The 20,346-nt window shown below is 54.7% G+C and overlaps 1 protein-coding gene across 1 annotated transcript in view; it reads left to right on the top strand.

Annotated features, from left to right (window-relative positions):
- Positions 1 to 20,346, top strand: part of gripap1 (GRIP1 associated protein 1) — an 88,969-nt gene that overhangs the window by 8,613 nt on the left and 60,010 nt on the right. Inside the window, 7 exon segments of the mRNA XM_072488996.1 lie at positions 4,554 to 4,580; positions 5,506 to 5,555; positions 5,557 to 5,611; positions 8,209 to 8,359; positions 12,305 to 12,492; positions 13,989 to 14,037; positions 14,136 to 14,206. Coding sequence (XP_072345097.1) covers positions 4,554 to 4,580; positions 5,506 to 5,555; positions 5,557 to 5,611; positions 8,209 to 8,359; positions 12,305 to 12,492; positions 13,989 to 14,037; positions 14,136 to 14,206 — 591 coding nt within the window.

Genomic DNA, 20,346 nt, shown 5'->3' with positions numbered 1-20,346 from the left:
CGGGGAGTGGGGAGAATGTGGGACTCGCTCCCACGGGGAGTGGGGAGAATGTGCGACTCGCTCCCACGGGGAGTGGGGAGAATGTGCGACTCGCTCCCACGGGGAGTGGGGAGAATGTGGGACTCACTCCCACCGGGAGTGGGGAGAATGTGGGACTCGCTCCCACCGGGAGTGGGGAGAATGTGGGACTCACTCCCACAGGGAGTGGGGAGAATGTGGGACTCACTCCCACAGGGAGTGGGGAGAATGTGGGACTCACTCCCACAGGGAGTGGGGAGAATGTGGGACTCGCCCCCATAGGGAGTGGGGAGAATGTGGGACTCGCTTCCACGGGGAGTGGGGAGAATGTGCGCCTCGCTCCCTCGGGGAGTGGGGAGAATGTGGGACTCGCTCCCACGTGGAGTCGGGAGAATGTACGACTAGCTCCCACGGAGTGGGGAGAATGTGGGACTCCATCCCACGGGGAGTGGGGAGAATGTGGGACTCGCTCCCACAGGCTGTGGGGAGAATGTGGGACTCGCTCCCACAGGTTGTGGGGAGAATGTGGGACTTGCTCCCGTGGGGAGTGGGAGAGAATGTGGGACTTGCTCCCACGGGGAGTGGGGAGAATGTGGGACTCGCTCCCACCGGGAGTGGGGAGAATGTGGGACTCGCTCCCACCGGGAGTGGGGAGAATGTGGGACTCGCTCCCACAGGGAGTGGGGAGAATGTGGGACTCGCTCCCACGGGGAGTGGTGGGAATGTGGGACTCGCTCCCACGGGGAGTGGGGAGAATGTGGGACTCGCTCCCACCGGGAGTGGGGAGAATGTGGGACTCACTCCCACCGGGAGTGGGGAGAATGTGGGACTCGCTCCCACAGGGAGTGGGGAGAATGTGGGACTCACTCCCACCGGGAGTGGGGGAGAATGTGGGTCTCACTCCCACCGGGAGTGGGGGAGAATGTGGGACTCGCTCCCACAGGGAGTGGGGAGAATATGGGACTGGCTCTCACAGGGAGTGGGGAGAATATGGGACTCGCTCCCACGGGGAGTGTGGAGAATGTGGGACTCGCTCCACAGGGAGTGGGGAGAATGTGGGACTCGCTCTCACAGGGAGTGGGGAGAATATGGGACTCGCTCCCACGGGGAGTTGGGAGAATGTGGTACTCGCTCCCAGAGGGAGTGGGGAGAATGTGGGACTCACTCCCACGGGGAGTGGGGAGAATTTGGATCTCGCTCCCTTGGGGAGAATGTGCGACTCGCTCCTACGGAAGTGGGGAGAATGTGGGACTCGCTCCCGTGGGGATAATGTACGATTCGCTCCCACGGGGAATGGGGGAGAATGTGGGACTTGCTCCCACGGGGAATGGGGAGAATGTGGGACTGGCTCTCACAGGGAGTGGGGAGAATATGGGACTTGCTCCCGTGGGGAGTGAGAGAGAATGTGGGACTCGCTCCCACAGGGAGTGGGGGAGAATGTGGGGACTCGCTCCCGTGGGGATAATGTGCGATTCGCTCCCACGGGGAGTGGAGAGAATGTGGGACTCGCTCCCACGTGGAGTCGGGAGAATGTGGGGACTCGCTCCGATTGGGAGTGGGGAGAATGTGGGACTCGCTCCCACAAGGAGTGGGGAGAATGTGCGCCTCGCTCCCACGGGGAGTGGGGAGAATGTGGGACTCGCTCCCACGTGGAGTCGGGAGAATGTGGGACTCGCTCCCACGGGGAGTGGGGAGAATGTGGGACCGGCTCTCACAGGCAGTGGGGAGAATATGGGACTTGCTCCCGTGGGGAGTGGGAGAGAATGTGGGACTCGCTCCCACGGGGAGTGGGGAGAATGTGGGACTCGCTCCCACGGGGAGTGGGGAGAATGTGCGACTCGCTCCCACGGGGAGTGGGGAGAATGTGGGACTCGCTCCCACAGGGAGTGGGGAGAATGTGCGACTCGCTCCCACAGGGAGTGGGGGAGAATATGGGACGAGCTCCCACAGGGAGTGGGGGAAATGTGCGTCTCGCTCCCACGGGGAGTCGGGAAAATGTGCGACTCGCTCCCACAGGGAGTGGGGGAGAATGTGGGACTAGCTCCCACCAGGAGTCGGGAAAATGTGCGACTCGCTCCCACAGGGAGTGGGGGAGAATGTGGGACTCACTCCCACCGGGAGTGGGGAGAATGTGGGACTCGCTCCCACCGGGAGTGGGGAGAATGGTGGGACTCACTCCCACAGGGAGTGGGGAGAATGTGGGACTCACTCCCACAGGGAGTGGGGGAGAATGTGGGACTCGCCCCCATAGTGAGTGGGGAGAATGTGGGACTCGCTTCCACGGGGAGTGGGGAGAATGTGCGCCTCGCTCCCTCGGGGAGTGGGGAGAATGTGGGACTCGCTCCCACGTGAGTCGGGAGAATGTACGACTAGCTCCCACGGGGAGTGGGGAGAATGTGGGACTCGCTCCCACGGGGGAGTGGGGAGAATGTGGGACTCGCTCCCACAGGGTGTGGGGAGAATGTGGGACTCGCTCCCACAGGTTGTGGGGAGAATGTGGGACTCGCTCCCACAGGTTGTGGGGAGAATGTGGGATTCGCTCCCACGGGTCGTGGGGAGAATGTGCGATTCGCTCCCACGGGTTGTTGGGGAGAATGTGCGATTCGCTCCGACAGGGAGTGGGGAAAATGTGGGAATCACTCCCACAGGGAGTGGGGAGAATGTGGGACTCGCTCCCACTGGGAGTGGGGAGAATGTGGGACCTCACTCCGACAGGGAGACGGGGAGAATGTGGGACTCACTCCCACAGGGAGTGGGGAGAATGTGGGACTCGCTCCCACAGGGAGTGGGGAGAATGTGGGACTCGCTCCCACGGGGAGTGGGGAGAATGTGGGACTCGCTCCCACGGGGAGTGGGGAGAATGTGGGACTCGCTCCCACAGGGAGTGGGGAGAATGTGCGCCTCGCTCCCACGGGGAGTGGGGAGAATGTGGGATTCGCTCCCACGGGTAGTGGGGAGAATGTGCGCCTCGCTCCCACAGGGAGTAGGGAAAATGTGGGATTCGCTCCCACGGGTAGTGGGGAGAATGTGCGTCTCGCTCCCACGGGTAGTGGGGAGAATGTGCGTCTCGCTCCCACGGGGAGTCGGGAGAATGAGGGACTCGCTCCCACGGGGAGTGGGGAGAATGTGCGACTCGCTCCCACGGGGAGTGGGGAGAATGTGCGACTCGCTCCCCACGGGGAGTGGGGAGAATGTGGGACTCGCTCCCATGGGGGAGTGGGGAGAATGTGGGACTCGCTCCCACGGGGAGTGGGAGAATGTGGGACTCGCTCCCACAGGGAGTGGGGAGAATGTGCGCCTCGCTCCCACGGGGAGTGGGGAGAATGTGGGATTCGCTCCCCACGGGTAGTGGGGGAGAATGTGCGCCTCGCTCCCACAGGAGTAGGGAAAATGTGGGATTCGCTCCCACGGGTAGTGGGGAGAATGTGCGTCTCGCTCCCACGGGTAGTGGGGGAGAATGTGCGCCTCGCTCCCACAGGGAGTAGGGAAAATGTGGGATTCGCTCCCACGGGTAGTGGGGAGAATGTGCGTCTCGCTCCCACGGGTAGTGGGGAGAATGTGCGTCTCGCTCCCACGGGGAGTCGGGAGAATGAGGGACTCGCTCCCACGGGGAGTGGGGAGAATGTGGGACTCGCTCCCACGGGGAGTGGGGAGAATGTGCGACTCGCTCCCACGGGGAGTGGGGAGAATGTGCGACTCGCTCCCACGGGGAGTGGGGAGAATGTGCGTCTCGCTCCCACGGGGAGTCGGGAGAATGAGGGACTCGCTCCACGGGGAGTGGGGAGAATGTGGGACTCGCTCCCACGGGGAGTGGGGAGAATGTGCGACTCGCTCCCACGGGGAGTGGGGAGAATGTGCGACTCGCTCCCACGGGGAGTGGGGAGAATGTGGGACTCGCTCCCACAGGGAGTGGGGAGAATGTGCGACTCGCTCCCACGGGGAGTGGGGAGAATGGAGGGGGAGAAGCTGGACAAAGCGCTGTGAGGGAGAAGGGAAGAGAGAAGTCAATGGATTTTTGTAGACGAACGTCTAGGATGTGCTGGCCCAGTGGCCTGCATGGCGGCCTCCCTGCGCCAGGAACCCGGATCAGTATCGACCTCGGGTCACTGTCTGCACATCCTCCCCGTGTGTGCGTGGGTTTCCTCCGGGTGCTCCAGTTTCCTCCCGCAGTCCAAAGATGTGCTGGTTAGGTGGGGTTACGGGGATAGGGCAAGAGGGAAAGGGGCGGGGGCATCGATGGGTGCTCATTTGGTGCAGACTCAGTGGGCCGAATGGCCTTCTGCAGGGATTGTCGGTGGGGGGGGGGGGGGGGGGGGTGGAAGGCGCAGGCAAACACCATTGAGGCAGATGGTTAACCATTAATGGAATGCAGAGCAGGATGGATGGGCTGAATGACTTACTCTTGCTCCTATGTCTGGTGATATTTGGGGGCGCGGGGCTGGTTTTCGATAGGATCGTGTACAGCAGATGGGCTGAATGGCCTGTTTTGGACAATTATTTTGAAAAAAATAATAATTATTTTTCCTTTTCCTCAGGCTCTAACCAAAAGCAAGAAGGCCCAGGTAATGATTCACCAAGTTTCCTCCTGTCCTCTAACCTTTGCGACCATCAAAGTGTGCGCCTCTATCTTGCACCCGTGTTTTCAGCATACCGCCCGTGGCTGCCTGTGTTTGTACTGGTCGCGTGTACACCGAGCTCTACGCTGACTGTGTGTGTGCGCGCCTGACAGGTTCGCGTATTCCGCTCTGTGTATTTACATTCCGGCATGTTTCCACGCTTTCGCTCATCCAACATCGGGTGTCTGTACGTCGTCTCGCTTGACACTCCACCCCATCCACCAGCTTCCAATTGTTGTCTCTCGGGGCGGGGAGGGCGAAGGTGGTGGATGAGCCGGATTCTCAAACCGCCGCAGCCCCGCGATGTGAGGTACACCCACCGTGCTGTTAGGGAGGGTGTTCCGGGATTTTGCGACAGTGAAGGAACGGCTGATATATTTCCGAGTGGGGATGGTGAGGGGCTCGGAGGGGAGCCTCCAGATGGTGGGGGTCCCAGGTATCTGCTGCTCTTGTCCATTCTCGATGGTAGAGGGCGTGGGTTTGGGAGGTGCTGCCTAAGGGGCCTTGGTGAGTTGCTGCAGTGCATCTTGTAGACGGTACACACGGGCTGCCTCTGTGCGTCGGTGGTGGAGGGAGTGAATGTGTGTGGATGGGGTGTCGATCAAGCGGGGCTGCTTTGTCCTGGAAGGTGTTGAGCTGCTCGAGTGTTGGAGCCGCGCTCATCCAGGCAAGTGGAGAGTTTCCATCACACTCCTGACTTGTGCCTTGGAGGTGGTGGACAGACTTTGGGGGGGATCAGGAGGTGAGTTGCTTGCCTCATTGCAGCATTTGGGAGGGGCCTCGTGTGTGGGTTTCTGTCTGTCTGGCTCAATGCTCAGATCCCCGAAGGTGCTCTGTGAGTGCTTTACTTTTTGTCTGCTGTCTATACCAGGAAGTGGATGCCCTGCTGAGCGAGAACGAGATGCTTCAGGGAAGCTGCATAGCAAGAGGATGACTTCCGCCTCCAGAACACAACACTAATGCAGGAGCTCTCCAAGGTAAGCAGCTCGTTTCCCCCGTGTGAACTGTAACCGAAGCTCGCCATCCCCAGCGTGTGACGTCGCCCTCGACCCAGCGGCTCCCGAGGGGGCGGGGGGGGCATTCGACCTCTTCAGTGGCGCCTTGGGGAACCCTGAAGGGTTTCCCGCTGTCCTCCCTGAAGCTTGGCCGAGTTCCGTGTGGAGAAATTGCTTCCCAGTCTCCAGCGGGCTGGGTTTGAATGATTCACATCTTCGCGATGGCTTGCGAGAGGAAGCTGCCGTTGGATCCGGTTTTGGAGGGAGGGCCGATTGAAAACACCGCTGGCGTTCACTCTCTCCAGTGATTTGAGATTTAGGTTGTCCCAAGTCTCTGAAACATACAGCAGTACGAGGATTACCCTGCCCGGTAAGCCAAGATCTTCGCCTCGGGTTCGAGATACTCGGTCAGATACTCGTGGGGTGAAAGGCTGAGTTGATGATGCTGAGTTAATGTGGAAAACCTCACCAGGATGGTCACGACAGAACGGAGCGAAACAGCATTGGGGTTGGTGTCTGGCGAGAGAAGGGATTGTGGATGGGGTCGAGGGGTTTTGGGGAAAGGGCGCCGGGGGTCGGTGAACGACGCAGTTAAGTGGCGACACCTCCGAGAATGGAATCCCTACCAAGGAGGCCATTCAGCCCATCGAGTCTGCACCGATCCTCTGAAAGAGCACCCCACCTCGTCCACTCCCCCAGCCTATCCCTGTAACACCACCAAAACCGTTGGACACTAAGGAGGAGGAGTTTTACTGAGGCAGGTAAACGCAAGTCGGAAAATTTGCCAATGTGCTGGATCCACATCCCAGAATTTGGTGATTTTTCTTTTTGTCACCCCTCATTTGTTTCCGAAGCAATTCCCCCCCCCCCCCCCCCCGTACTCTTCAATCCAATAAACTGTCAATTCTCCCAGAATTCATCATGGTAGACCTCCAGAGCCAGGTGGAGGTGAACAAGAAATAAACCGAACAATCTAAACCTAGCATTAGTGAAGACTGCCATACGAGAATTCCTGAAAATTTTCCAAATCCCCTCCAGTGGTTCATGTCTGACTAAAAACAATCCAACTTCTATTCGGATCCCACGTTAAACACAATTAATCCTTTAAAAGCCAATTTAATCAAACTGTGAACTCCCAAGCCCTGCTGAGAACGTTTGGAGCTTTTGAAGCTCAGCCAAACATTCACAATGGCATTGCCATAGCCTTTGGGGAAACGTCAACAAAGAATGCCATTGAAATTGCACGACCAAATTCTGTTGCTTATTTTCCCGCCTGCAGCAGACGGCCTGTCAATCAAAGCAGTCCAGCAGAGAGTTGTCTTTTGTCGGACTCCCTGTGGCAGCTGCAGCCTTTTTGTTTATTTTAAAGAGAAGGGGACAAAATTTGAATCGTACAATATACACCTGATCTACCCTTCGAAAGTGTCGACATTGACTCTACTGTTTCTTGCGGCTTAAGGCCCTTGGACTAGCGAGCTCCCCCCCCCCCCCCCCCCCCCCCCCCCCCCATCAGCAAAGACTGGATCCATTCGAAATGGGGATAGGGTATCTATCTGGGGAAGTATCTGTGGAGCCGTCCCAATTCGATGTGTAGCTGTCCCATAGACTCTTTATTATAGCCCCCACCCCCGAGCTGTCCGTGATGCTGGAGTGTTCAGCACTCCTGATACTTGGTGCCGTGTGATTGAGCCAGGGGCTCTGGTATATTAATGATTTGGGCGAGGGAAGTGAATGCACTATTAGCAAGTCTGCGGATGACCCCAAAATAGGCAGGAAGGTGAGTGGTGCGGGTGACACGTGGGGATATCGGCAGGTTAAGTGGGTGGGCAGACACTTGGCAGGTGGAATGTAATGTCCTCGTCCGTGAATCTCACAAAGCTGCATGCGGTTCAGCAGGTCAGTGGAAAGGCAAATGGAATGTTGGCCTTTGTTTCGAAGGGAATGGAGAATAAAAGTAGGGAAGTCCTGCTGAAACTATACAAGGCCCTAGTTAGACCGCGCCTGGGATACAGTGAACAGTTTTAGTCCCCTTATCTAAGGAAAGATACACTGACATTGGAGGCAGTCCAGAGAAGGTTCACTCGGTCGATCCCGGGCAGGGAGGGATTTTCTCATGAGGAGAGGTTGAGGAGGTCGGGCCTGTACTGATTGGGAGTTTAGAAGAATGAGAGGCGGCCTTATTGAGACATTCGGATTCTCAGGGGGTTTGACAGGGTCGATGCTGAGGCTGTTTCCTCTTGTGGGAGAGTCTGGGACCAGGGGGCAGAATCTCAGAGTCAGGGGGGCACCCATTTGAGGCAGAGATGAGGAGGAATTTCTTCCCTCAGAGGGGAGTGAATCTGTGGAATTCTTTACCGCAGAGAGGCTGTAGAGGGACTGGGCCGTTAAGTATGTTCAAGGCCGAGAGAGACCGAGTTTTAATCCGCGAGGGAATCGAGGGTAATAAGGCGGGAAAGTGGATCCATGGTCTCATTGACTGGGAGCAGATTCGATGGGCCGAATGGCCCAACTCCACGTCCTGCCTGGGTAGAAACTATTCCTCGGGTTGTTCCTGACTCCACACCTCCTCACCTTTTCAGCTCTGTGCACAGATTGAGGACCTCGAGGCAGAGAATAAACGGATTCAAGATGGGGCTCCCGTGTCCGACACTGCGTCACAGTCCAGTCCGCTCGATGGGGAACTACTGCGACTACAGGCTGAGAATACGACGCTGCAGAGAAATGTGACCGGTAATCGCCCAGTGCAACACCAGACATCTACCTGTCTATCTGCCTGCTGGAGTTTACTTGCTCTGTACCTCACCCCATGCTGTACCTGTCCTGGGAGTGTTTGATGGGGACAGTGGAGAGGGAGCTTTACTCTGTATCTAACGCCGTGCTGTACCTGTCCTGGGAATGTTTGATGGGGACAGTGTAGAGGGAGCTTTACTCTGTATCTAACCCCGTGCTGTACCTGTCCTGGGAGTGTTTGATGGGGACAGTGTAGAGGGAGCTTTACTCTCTATCTAACCCCGTGCTGTACCTGTCCTGGGAGTGTTTGATGGGCACAGTGTAGAGGGAGCTTTACTCTGTATCTAACCCCGTGCTGTACCTGTCCTGGGAATGTTTGATGGGGACAGTGTAGAGGGAGCTTTACTCTGTATCTAACCCCGTGCTGTACCTGTCCTGGGAGTGTTTGATGGGGACTGTGTAGAGGGAGCTTTACTCTGTATCTAACCCCGTGCTGTACCTGTCCTGGGAGTGTTTGATGGGGACAGTGTAGAGGGAGTTTTACTCTGTATCTAACCCCGTGCTGTACCTGTGCTGGGAGTGTTTGATGGGGACAGTGTAGAGGGAGCTTTACTCTGTATCTAACCCCGTGCTGTACCTGTCCTGGGAGTGTTTGATGGGGACAGTGTAGAGGGAGCTTTACTCTGTATCTAACCCCGTGCTGTACCTGTCCTGGGATTGTTTGGTGGGGACGGTGTAGAGGGAGCTTTACTCTGTACCTAACCCCGTGCTGTACCTGTCCTGGGAGTGTTTGATGGGGACAGTGTAGAGGGAGCTTTACTCTGTATCTAACCCCGTGCTGTACCTGTCCTGGGAGTGTTTGGTGGGGACAGTGTAGAGGGAGCTTTACTCTTTATCTAACCCCGTGCTGTACCTGTCCTGGGAGTGTTTGATGGGGACAGTGTACAGGGAGCTTTACTCTGTATCTAACCCCGTGCTGTGCCTGTCCTGGGAGTGTTTGATGGGGACAGTGTAGAGGGAGCTTTACTCTGTACCTAACTCTGTGCTGTACCTGTCCTGGGAGTGTTTGATGGGGACAGTGTAGAGGGAGCTTTACTCTGTATCTAACCCCGTGCTGTACCTGTCCTGGGAGTGTTTGATGGGGACAGTGTAGAGGGAGCTTTACTCTGTATCTAACCCCGTGCTGTACCTGTCCTGGGAGTGTTTGATGGGGACAGTGTAGAGGGAGCTTTACTCTGTATCTAACCCCGTGCTGTACCTGTCCTGGGAGTGTTCGATGGGGACAGTGTAGAGGGAGCTTTACTCTGTATCTAACCCCGTGCTGTACCTGTCCTGGGAGTGTTCGATGGGGACAGTGTAGAGGGAGCTTTACTCTGTATCTAACCCCGTGCTGTACCTGTCCTGGGAGTGTTTGATGGGGACAGTGTAGAGGGAGCTTTACTCTGTATCTAACCCTGTGCTGTACCTGTCCTGGGAGTGTTTGAAGAGGACAGTGTAGAGGGAGCTTTACTCTGTATCTAACCCCGTGCTGTACCTGTCCTGGGAGTGTTTGGTGGGGACAGTGTAGAGGGAGCTTTACTCTTTATCTAACCCCGTGCTGTACCTGTCCTGGGAGTGTTTGATGGGGATAGTGTAGAGGGAGCTTTACTCTCTATCTAGCCCCGTGCTGTACCTGTCCTGGGAGTGTTTGATGGGGACAGTGTAGAGGGAGCTTTACCCTGTATCTAACCCCGTGCTGTACCTGTCCTGGGAGTGTTTGATGGGGACAGTGTAGAGGGAGCTTTACTCTGTATCTAACCCCGTGCTGTACCTGTCCTGGGAGTGTTTGATGGGAACAGTGTAGAGGGAGCTTTACTCTGTATCTAACCCCGTGCTGTACCTGTCCTGGGAGTGTTTGATGGGGACAGTGTAGAGGGAGCTTTACTCTGTACCTCACCCCGGCTGTACCTGTCCTGGGAGTGTTTGATGGGGACAGTGTAGAGGGAGCTTTACTCTGTATCTAACCCCGTGCTGTACCTGTCCTGGGAGTGTTTGATGGGGACAGTGTACTCTGTATCTAACCCATTACTGTACCTGTCCTGGGAGTGTTTGATGGGGACAGTGTAGGGGGAGCTTTACTCTGTATCTAACCCCGTGCTGTACCTGTCCTGGGAGTGTTTGATGGGGACAGTGTAGAAGGAGCTTTACTCTGTATCTAACCCCGTGCTGTACCTGTCCTGGGAGTGTTTGATGGGGACAGTGTAGAGGGAGCTTTACTCTGTATCTAACCCCGTGCTGTACCTGTCCTGGGGGTGTTTGATGGGGACAGTGTAGAGCGAGCTTTAGTCTGTATCTAACCCCGTGCTGTACCTGTCCTGGGAGTGTTTGATGGGGACAGTGTAGAGGGAGCTTTACTCTGTATCTAACCCATTACTGTACCTGTCCTGGGAGTGTTTGATGGGGACATTGTAGGGAGAGCTTTACTCTGTATCTAACCCCGTGCTGTACCTGTCCTGGGGGTGTTTGATTGGGACAGTGTAGAGGGAGCTTTACTCTGTATCTAACCCCGTGCTGTACCTGTCCTGGGAGTGTTTGATGGGGACAGTGTAGAGGGAGCTTTACTCTGTATCTAACCCCGTGCTGTACCTGTCCTGGGAGTGTTTGATGGGGACAGTGTACAGGGAGCTTTACTCTGTATCTAACCCCGTGCTGTACCTGTCCTGGGAGTGTTTGATGGGGACAGTGTAGAGGGAGCTTTACTCTGTATCTAACCCATTACTGTACCTGTCCTGGGAGTGTTTGATGGGGACAGTGTAGGGGGAGCTTTACTCTGTATCTAACCCCGTGCTGTACCTGTCCTGGGAGTGTTTGATGGGGACAGTGTAGAAGGAGCTTTACTCTGTATCTAACCCCGTGCTGTACCTGTCCTGGGAGTGTTTGATGGGGACAGTGTAGAGGGAGCTTTACTCTGTATCTAACCCCGTGCTGTACCTGTCCTGGGGGTGTTTGATGGGGACAGTGTAGAGGGAGCTTTAGTCTGTATCTAACCCCGTGCTGTACCTGTCCTGGGAGTGTTTGATGGGGACAGTGTAGAGGGAGCTTTACTCTGTATCTAACCCATTACTGTACCTGTCCTGGGAGTGTTTGATGGGGACATTGTAGGGAGAGCTTTACTCTGTATCTAACCCCGTGCTGTACCTGTCCTGGGAGTGTTTGATGGGGACAGTGTAGAGGGAGCTTTACTCTGTATCTAACCCCGTGCTGTACCTGTCCTGGGAGTGTTTGATGGGGACAGTGTAGAAGGAGCTTTACTCTGTATCTAACCCCGTGCTGTACCTGTCCTGGGAGTGTTTGATGGGGACAGTGTAGAGGGAGCTTTACTCTGTATCTAACCCCGTGCTGTACCTGTCCTGGGAGTGTTTGATGGAGACAGTATAGAGGGAGCTTTACTCTGTATCTAACCCCGTGCTGTACCTGTCCTGGGGGTGTTTGATGGGGACAGTGTAGAGGGAACTTTACTCTGTATCTAACCCCGTGCTGTACCTGTCCTGGGAGTGTTTGATGGGGACAGTGTAGAGGGAGCTTTACTCTGTATCTAACCCCGTGCTGTACCTGTCCTGGGAGTGTTTGATGGGGACAGTGTAGAGGGAGCTTTACTCTGTATCTAACCCCGTGCTGTACCTGTCCTGGGAGTGTTTGATGGGGACAGTGTAGAGGGAGCTTTACTCTGTATCTAACCCCGTGCTGTACCTGTCCTGGGAGTGTTTGATGGGGACAGTGTAGAGGAAGGAGCAGCGCTCCGAAAGCTAGTGTTTGAAACAAACCTGTTGGACTTTAACCTGGTGTTGTCGGACTTCTTCCTGTGCTGGGAGTGTGTGATAATGCTATTCGATGGCCTGCATTGGAAACATGGAGTCAGTTGGGTGTCAGTGGGTGATAAGCCTGACATGTGTAATTTACTCTCAGTCTTGCAGCAACGCTATGAGCAAGAGATAAACGCCCTGCGCCAGAGCGAGCAAAAGGAAACCAATGTGCAAGAAGTGGACATAACAGACGGGCAGATGCCTGACAAAGAGAAACAGCCGGCGGATGAGGAGGGCACTGAGAAAGAGGCGCAGGAACCAATCAAATACATACTGGACAAATTGGAACAGGTAAGAGAATGAGAAAGGTCAAACATAGAGATTTAAAGTGAGCTTTACTCTGTATCTAACCCCGTGCTGTACCTGTCCTGTGAGTGTTTGATGGGGACAGTGTAGAGGGAGCTTTACTCTGTAACTAACCCCGTGCTGTACCTGCCCTGGGAGTGTTTGATGGGACAGTGTGGAGGGAGCTTTACTCTGTATCTAACCCCGTGCTGTACCTGTCCTGGGAGTGTTTGATTGGGACAGTGTAGAGGGAGCTTTACTCTGTATCTAACCCCGTGCTGTACCTGTCCTGGGAGTGTTTGATGGGGACAGTGTGGAGGGAGCTTTACTCTGTATCTAACCCTGTGCTGTACCTGTCCTGGGAGTGTTTGATTGGGACAGTGTAGAGGGAGCTTTACTCTGTATCTAACCCCGTGCTGTACCTGTCCTGGGAGTGTTTGATGGGGACAGTGTAGAGGGAGCTTTACTCTGTATCTAACCCCGTGCTGTACCTGTTCTGGGAGTGTTTGATGGGGACAGTGTAGAGGGAGCTTTACTCTATACCTAACCCCGTGCTGTACCTGTCCTGGGAGTGTTTGATGAGGACAGTGTAGAGGGAGCTTTACTCTGTATCTAACCCCGTGCTGTCCCTGTCCTGGGAGTGTTTGATGGGGACACTGTAGAGGAAGCTTTACTCTGTATCTAATCCCGTGCTGTACCTGACCTGGGAGTGTTTGATGAGGACAGTGTAGAGGGAGCTTTACTCTGTATCTAACCCCGTGCTGTACCTGTCCTGGGAGTGTTTGATGGGGACAGTGTGGAGGGAGCTTTACTCTGTATCTAACCCCGTGCTGTACCTGTCCTGGGAGTGTTTGATGGGGACAGTGTCGAGGAAGCTTTACTCTGTATCTAACCCCGTGCTGTACCTGTCCCGGGAGTGTTTGATGGGGACAGTGTAGAGGGAGCTTTACTCTGTATCTAACCCCGTGCTGTACCTGTCCTGGGAGTGTTTGATGGGGACAGTGTGGAGGGAGCTTTACTCTGTATCTAACCCCGTGCTGTACCTGTCCTGGGAGTGTTTGATGGGGACAGCGTCGAGGAAGCTTTACTCTGTATCTAACCCCGTGCTGTCCCTGTCCTGCGAGTGTTTGACGGGGACAGTGTAGAGGGAGCTTTAGTCTGTATCTAACCCCGTGCTGTACCTGTCCTGGGAGTGTTTGACATGTTCCAGTTATGGGAACGCTGGACGAGGATTGTGTGTCCTTGAGCTCCTGCTGTGTGATGTCATAGATTATCATAGAATTTACAGTGCAGAAGGAGGCCATTCGGCCCATCGAGTCTGCACCGGCTCTTGGAAAGAGCACCGTACCCAAGGTCAACACCTCCACCCTATCCCCATAACCCACTAACCCCACCCAACAATTTTGGACACGAAGGACAATTTGTCATGGCCAATCCACCTAACCTGCACATTTTTGGACTATCCAGTTCTAATCCAGCGTCCTCACCTGTTCCTCTCCTAGGTCGAGTCCAAGTGCAGCAAACTGGAACAGAGATTGAAGGAATGTAACGGTAAGTGCTGGGGGGGGGGGGGTGTCTGGGGGTCTGGGGGCGGGGTGTCGGGAGGGGCGTTGCTCTGATTAAAACCCGTGTTTTCCTAAAACCTCTAGACATGGAGCTGAAGTGGGAGATGGAACGCGAGGAGAAGAGATTGTTGAAGGAGCAGATTGAAGCACTGGAGGTGAGAGAGAGAGAGGACGGTGATAATGCAAAGAGATGCTGTATTTCTCTAGCGCCTTTTGGCCTCTTTAGCACATGTTAGAATTTGGGCTCCGTGTTGTAATCGAGGAAATGCAGCTGGTAATTTGCGCATAGCAAGTTCCCGAAAACACCCCAGGTCATCTGGTTTTAGTGATGTCAGTTGAGGGATAAATATTGGCCCACGGACATTTGGGAGAATTGTCGTCCCCCCCCAACCACCAACCTGCCTTTCTGCCAATCATGTCCGTGGGATCTTTTACACCCGCCTTTGAGGGCAGACGGGGCCCCTGGGATAGTGTCCGAAAGACAGCTCCTCCAACCAGGTTGTGCTCCCTTGGCACTGACCTCCTGAAAATGGTACACTGCCCCCCTGAAAATGGTACACTGCCCCCCTGAAAATGGTACACTGCCCCCCTGAAAATGGTACACTGCCCCCCTGAAAATGGTACACTGCCCCCCTGAAAATGGTACACTGCCCCCCTGAAAATGGTACACTGCCCCCCTGAAAATGGTACACTGCCCCCCTGAAAATGGTACACTGCCCCCCTGAAAATGGTACACTGCCCCCCTGAAAATGGTACACTGCCCCCCTGAAAATGGTACACTGCCCCCCTGAAAATGGTACACTGCCCCCCTGAAAATGGTACACTGCCCCCCTGAAAATGGTACACTGCCCCCCTGAAAATGGTACACTGCCCCCCTGAAAATGGTACACTGCCCCCCTGAAAATGGTACACTGCCCCCCTGAAAATGGTACACTGCCCCCCTGAAAATGGTACACTGCCCCCCTGAAAATGGTACACTGCCCCCCTGAAAATGGTACACTGCCCCCCTGAAAATGGTACACTGCCCCCCTGAAAATGGTACACTGCCCCCCTGAAAATGGTACACTGCCCCCCTGAAAATGGTACACTGCCCCCCTGAAAATGGTACACTGCCCCCCTGAAAATGGTACACTGCCCCCCTGAAAATGGTACACTGCCCCCCTGAAAATGGTACACTGCCCCCCTGAAAATGGTACACTGCCCCCCTGAAAATGGTACACTGCCCCCCTGAAAATGGTACACTGCCCCCCTGAAAATGGTACACTGCCCCCCTGAAAATGGTACACTGCCCCCCTGAAAATGGTACACTGCCCCCCTGAAAATGGTACACTGCCCCCCTGAAAATGGTACACTGCCCCCCTGAAAATGGTACACTGCCCCCCTGAAAATGGTACACTGCCCCCCTGAAAATGGTACACTGCCCCCCTGAAAATGGTACACTGCCCCCCTGAAAATGGTACACTGCCCCCCTGAAAATGGTACACTGCCCCCCTGAAAATGGTACACTGCCCCCCTGAAAATGGTACACTGCCCCCCTGAAAATGGTACACTGCCCCCCTGAAAATGGTACACTGCCCCCCTGAAAATGGTACACTGCCCCCCTGAAAATGGTACACTGCCCCCCTGAAAATGGTACACTGCCCCCCTGAAAATGGTACACTGCCCCCCTGAAAATGGTACACTGCCCCCCTGAAAATGGTACACTGCCCCCCTGAAAATGGTACACTGCCCCCCTGAAAATGGTACACTGCCCCCCTGAAAATGGTACACTGCCCCCCTGAAAATGGTACACTGCCCCCCTGAAAATGGTACACTGCCCCCCTGAAAATGGTACACTGCCCCCCTGAAAATGGTACACTGCCCCCCTGAAAATGGTACACTGCCCCCCCCTGAAAATGGTACACTGCCCCCCCTGAAAATGGTACACTGCCCCCCCCTGAAAATGGTACACTGCCCCCCCCTGAAAATGGTACACTGCCCCCCCCTGAAAATGGTACACTGCCCCCCCCTGAAAATGGTACACTGCCCCCCCCTGAAAATGGTACACTGCCCCCCCCTGAAAATGGTACACTGCCCCCCCCTGAAAATGGTACACTGCCCCCCCCTGAAAATGGTACACTGCCCCCCCCCCTGAAAATGGTACACTACCCCGGGCCCTGGCCCTCGGTCCTGCTCCAGTAATTTACCTTTCGGGCTTCTCTCCCCATGGCAGCCAGATCACATGGACATGTCTCCGAGCTAACTGACTTCACCAGCCCCCCTTTTCCGAGCCCCCCCCCTTCTTGCGTGTAGAAGTGTTTCCTCCTTTCACTCCTGAGGGCTCTTTCGAGAGCTATTGGTTCCTCCTATCCTTCGGCACGTTGTTTTGAATTTGTGCCCTCTCGATCTTGGTGCTTGCTTGAGTGGGAACAGTTTCTCACTGTCTACTCTGTCCATAGCCCTCAGGATCTTGAACACCTCTAGCAAGTCTCCTCTCGGCCTTGCTCGCCCGTGTGTCTCCCACTCTTTCCCCCCCCCCCCCCTCCCTCCCTCTCTACGCCCCACCGCCACTGACCTGCATTGGAAGGATTCAGCAGGTCGACACCCAACACCGTTTGGCCGCTTGGCGAATGCACCTCTTGGCCGTCAAGTCTTAGAGTGGGGATTGTAACCCGGAGCTTCTGGCTCGGAGGCAGGGGCACTACCCCACTGTGTGACAAGATCTCCTGTGCAACACGTGCTATAGCACAAGTGCACGAGAGGGGCTGATTTAAACACCTCCCCACCCGTCCATGAAGAGAGAGGTGTTTTTGATTCTTTATTTAAACCCCCGCCCCCTCTCCATTTTGCTGTACTCCAGCTTCTATTCAGAACTCCACAGCAAATGGGGTAAACTCAGAGGGTTAATTTGTTTAACGCACGCTCAAGACTAGGGTTTGCAGCGTTGCCTCCCACCCCACACTTTGCATTTGTCCAGTAACAAGAGGGATAAATAAAAGCGAAGGTTCCAGGGAGAAAATGAGGAATTGTTGTTTCGCACAAGCGTCCAGAATCAAAACAATGCCGTATTCCTTCAAGAGAGGTCAGCAGGTTGAAAACCGATGCTGGATAATCCACTTTTCCAGTACACGTGGCTTCCCTGATGGAATGTGATAATCCACTTTTCCAGTACACGTGGCTTCCCTGATGGAATGTGGAAATTAAATGAGGTTTGTCGGCACTGGTGCCGAGGTTCTGCAGTTCCTGTTGGAACAGTGTAGATGAGGAGGTTACACCTGGCTAGGACTCTGGTGCTGAGCTGATGCTTGCTGGACAGGAGATTCCAATCTAACCTTTGCCGCTGTACACGTCAATATTACAGTTTCCACCAGCTTGTGTGTGTGGGGGGCAGGGGGGGGATGCCATGTGATTCGCACCCCTTGATGGATAGGGTTTCAGGGTCCTTTGTCCCAGCAGACTGGTCTCCATTGGTGAAGACTAGCCTCAGGAATGTAATTGGCCTTTGGTTTCTGCAGCTCACTGGGTCGTTCGTGCCTCTTCAGAGATAACAAGGTGGCAGCTACTCTGAATGCCAGGAAGTTCCTGTTGTTTGGGTCGCAGCCGGCTGTGGTTTCGGCCATTTTAACGCCTTTGTCCGGCTTTCCAATATCGATCTGTTTACGGCAGCTCGTCAGATTGGTGAACGTTCTACTTGTCCCACACGTCGCCAAGTCTCTGAATCGCCTCGCACAGTGGTGGGGGGGGGGGCTGCTGTCTGGTCAGTGGTCCTCAGCCTCCCGTGGTTGACCAGTCCACTCCGGCTGCAGCAACGAATCCTGAAATCCGGATATCTGCCTCCCAGAGTCTGACAAACCTGAGCCCTTGTCAATTTGTCCCCACGGGCACTGTGAGGGGGTGATGTTGCTAACTTTTCTGTTGGTTCAATTGCTCTGTTTTATTACCTTTGCTCTCGAGTCGCCAGGTATCTTTATGATACCGCCACGAGGTTCAAGTCCGAGTAATGATCAATAATCCAATACACCGATTAGTAAGATTCAAATTAAAGCACATTTATTACACGCAGTAATCGCTACTCATGCATAAATTCTACGTTTAAGCTACTTCTACAACTAACAGGCCTATACTTAACTTCGGACTGGCCCACCAGGTCAGGGGAACAAATGGCCTTGCGTTCGGGTTCTGAGTCTGCGGGATTCGAAGTTGGTACGGATTGGTAGCTAGGAGCACCTATCTCGCAGCGAGCGTTGAATTCAGACTTACGGTCTTTCGGCGATCACTGCACCGGTCACGGTCAAGGTTGGTTCCCGTTGCTGGGTGACCCGGGCCAGGAAGAAGAGAGCGAGTTGAACTTGGGGCCTTAACTTTATAGTCCCCAGGGGCTTCCCGCCTTTCGGGGCAGACCCTGTACCTGGTTCCAGGTGATTGGACTTCGTTCCAATCGCTTGGTTCGATTTCTCCAATACTGGAGCGGTTCCCTGATCGATGGGCGGTCTTGAGGTGTCCGTTAACCTCTTTTGTGTTGGCTCCTGCTGGCGCCGAAGAGTCTGGCTTAGTTTTGTGTGTCCCAAATGTTGCTATTGTTCCCGGGGATCGCTCATCAGTATGTAGATAGCCGCTACATTATTATGCAGATGGCTGCTTGTATCGATGCTGTCTGGGCTTTTGCAGAGTCTAATACACAGTAAACCTGCACCTGCTGGTTTCTGCCTGTGTTGGCTGAATTTCCCATCAGCCTTTGCCGTTCGCCATTTTAAATCGGGACTTGGCCAAATCAGGTGGTTACAGTGACACAGTGGTTCGCACTGCTGCATCATTGGCACTGTGACACAGTGGTTCGCACTGCTGCCTCACAGCGCCAAGGACGCAGGTTCCATTCCCGGCTTGGGTCACTGGCTGTGTGGAGTCTGCACGTTCTCCCCGTGTCTGCGTGGGTTTCCTCCGGGTGCTCCGGTTTCCTCCCACAGTCCAAAGATGTGCAGGTTAGGTGGTGCGCCAGGGGAGTGGGCCTATTTGGGTGATTTCTCAGTGAGTCGGTGCAGACTTGATGATGGGCCGAATGGTCTCCTTCTGCACTGTAGCGATTCTATGAAAAATTCTAAATTCAAGCCGTTTACTCATTTACGTCCATCGGCCAAAATCCCGTCTCTTGATTCCGCACGAGAGTTGACCGCCCGACGTGCAAGGCTGTCCATTGTCCTGGCTTGTAGTTCAAGGGTCGTCGAAAGCCGTAACAAAAGAGACTTCTCCCCACGACCCCCTGTGCTGGTGCGGGTTCAATTCCAGCCCCCATGTGACCTGAGGTCGCAACGCGGGTGAAATTAGATTTAATATTAACGCCCGTGGCTTTGGGTTGAGTTGAGTCGTCAGGTTTGTGAAATTTAAACACCGTAAAATTAAAGGATTCAGATGGGTGTCTTTCCGTTAGTTTCTTCCTCCAGGTTAAGCCTTCAGTTTGTAATGGTCGAACCAGGCAGCAGAGACAGGGAGAGAACACGGCTCCTCTTCCTTCGAGGATCGAGGGGCTCCTGACAGGTCTTCCAAAAGAGAAACACCCGGCGGGAGCCAATCGCCGACTGTTGCCAGGCAGAACCCTGTGCCTGGCCGGCCCACGCAGCTGGCCAATCGAACCGACTTCCCCCAGCCTGGACAGGCACCGAAAAGTCTCGAGTCCTCCCTTCCCTTCCCAGCTACAAAGCTCGAGAACACCGTGTTGCAGTAAGCGGGCTGCCTGTCCGCGACTTCCCCGCTTGGCTTGAAGGGTATCACCTTATTTATCCTTCCACGCACTGAAAGAAATGAAGATAAAAGAAATGGGAAGGACGGAAATAGCAGGGAGTGCTCTTTCATTCTGCTGAACTAAAGACAACTTATTTTTTAGCTCGAAAAGGGAAATTGGTGTGGATAAAATACCAGGTGAGAAACGAGGTCTTGACCGTGAAACACGCCCATGTCCACATTACTGTTGGCCGTTTATTTGTCTTCCATCAAAGCACAGTTAAACTTTAAAATTCAGTACAGCCTAAAGACCGTGAGCAAAGCAGAGACAAAATTCAGAAGTAGAAATTTGCGAAAGTTTAGTGGCTTCAGGCCTACAGTGATCAGGGGTTATGGGGAGAAGGCAGGAGAATGGGGATGAGAAAATATCAGCCATGATTGAATGGCGGAGCAGACTCGATGGGTCGAGTGGACTAATTCTGCTTCTATGTCTTGTGGACTTAGTGTGGGCGAGGGTGAGTGTGTCACTGCCCGGCCTGAGGAGAGGTGTGCGAGGGTGAGTGTGTCACCGCCCGGCCTGAGGAGAGGTGTGCGAGGGTGA

This window comes from Scyliorhinus torazame, chromosome 22, assembly GCF_047496885.1.
Source record: "Scyliorhinus torazame isolate Kashiwa2021f chromosome 22, sScyTor2.1, whole genome shotgun sequence".
In the NCBI taxonomy this organism is placed as follows: Eukaryota; Metazoa; Chordata; class Chondrichthyes; order Carcharhiniformes; family Scyliorhinidae; genus Scyliorhinus; species Scyliorhinus torazame.
The sequence above is the reverse complement of the archived record's forward strand: the minus strand, read 5'-3'. Positions and strand labels throughout refer to the sequence as shown.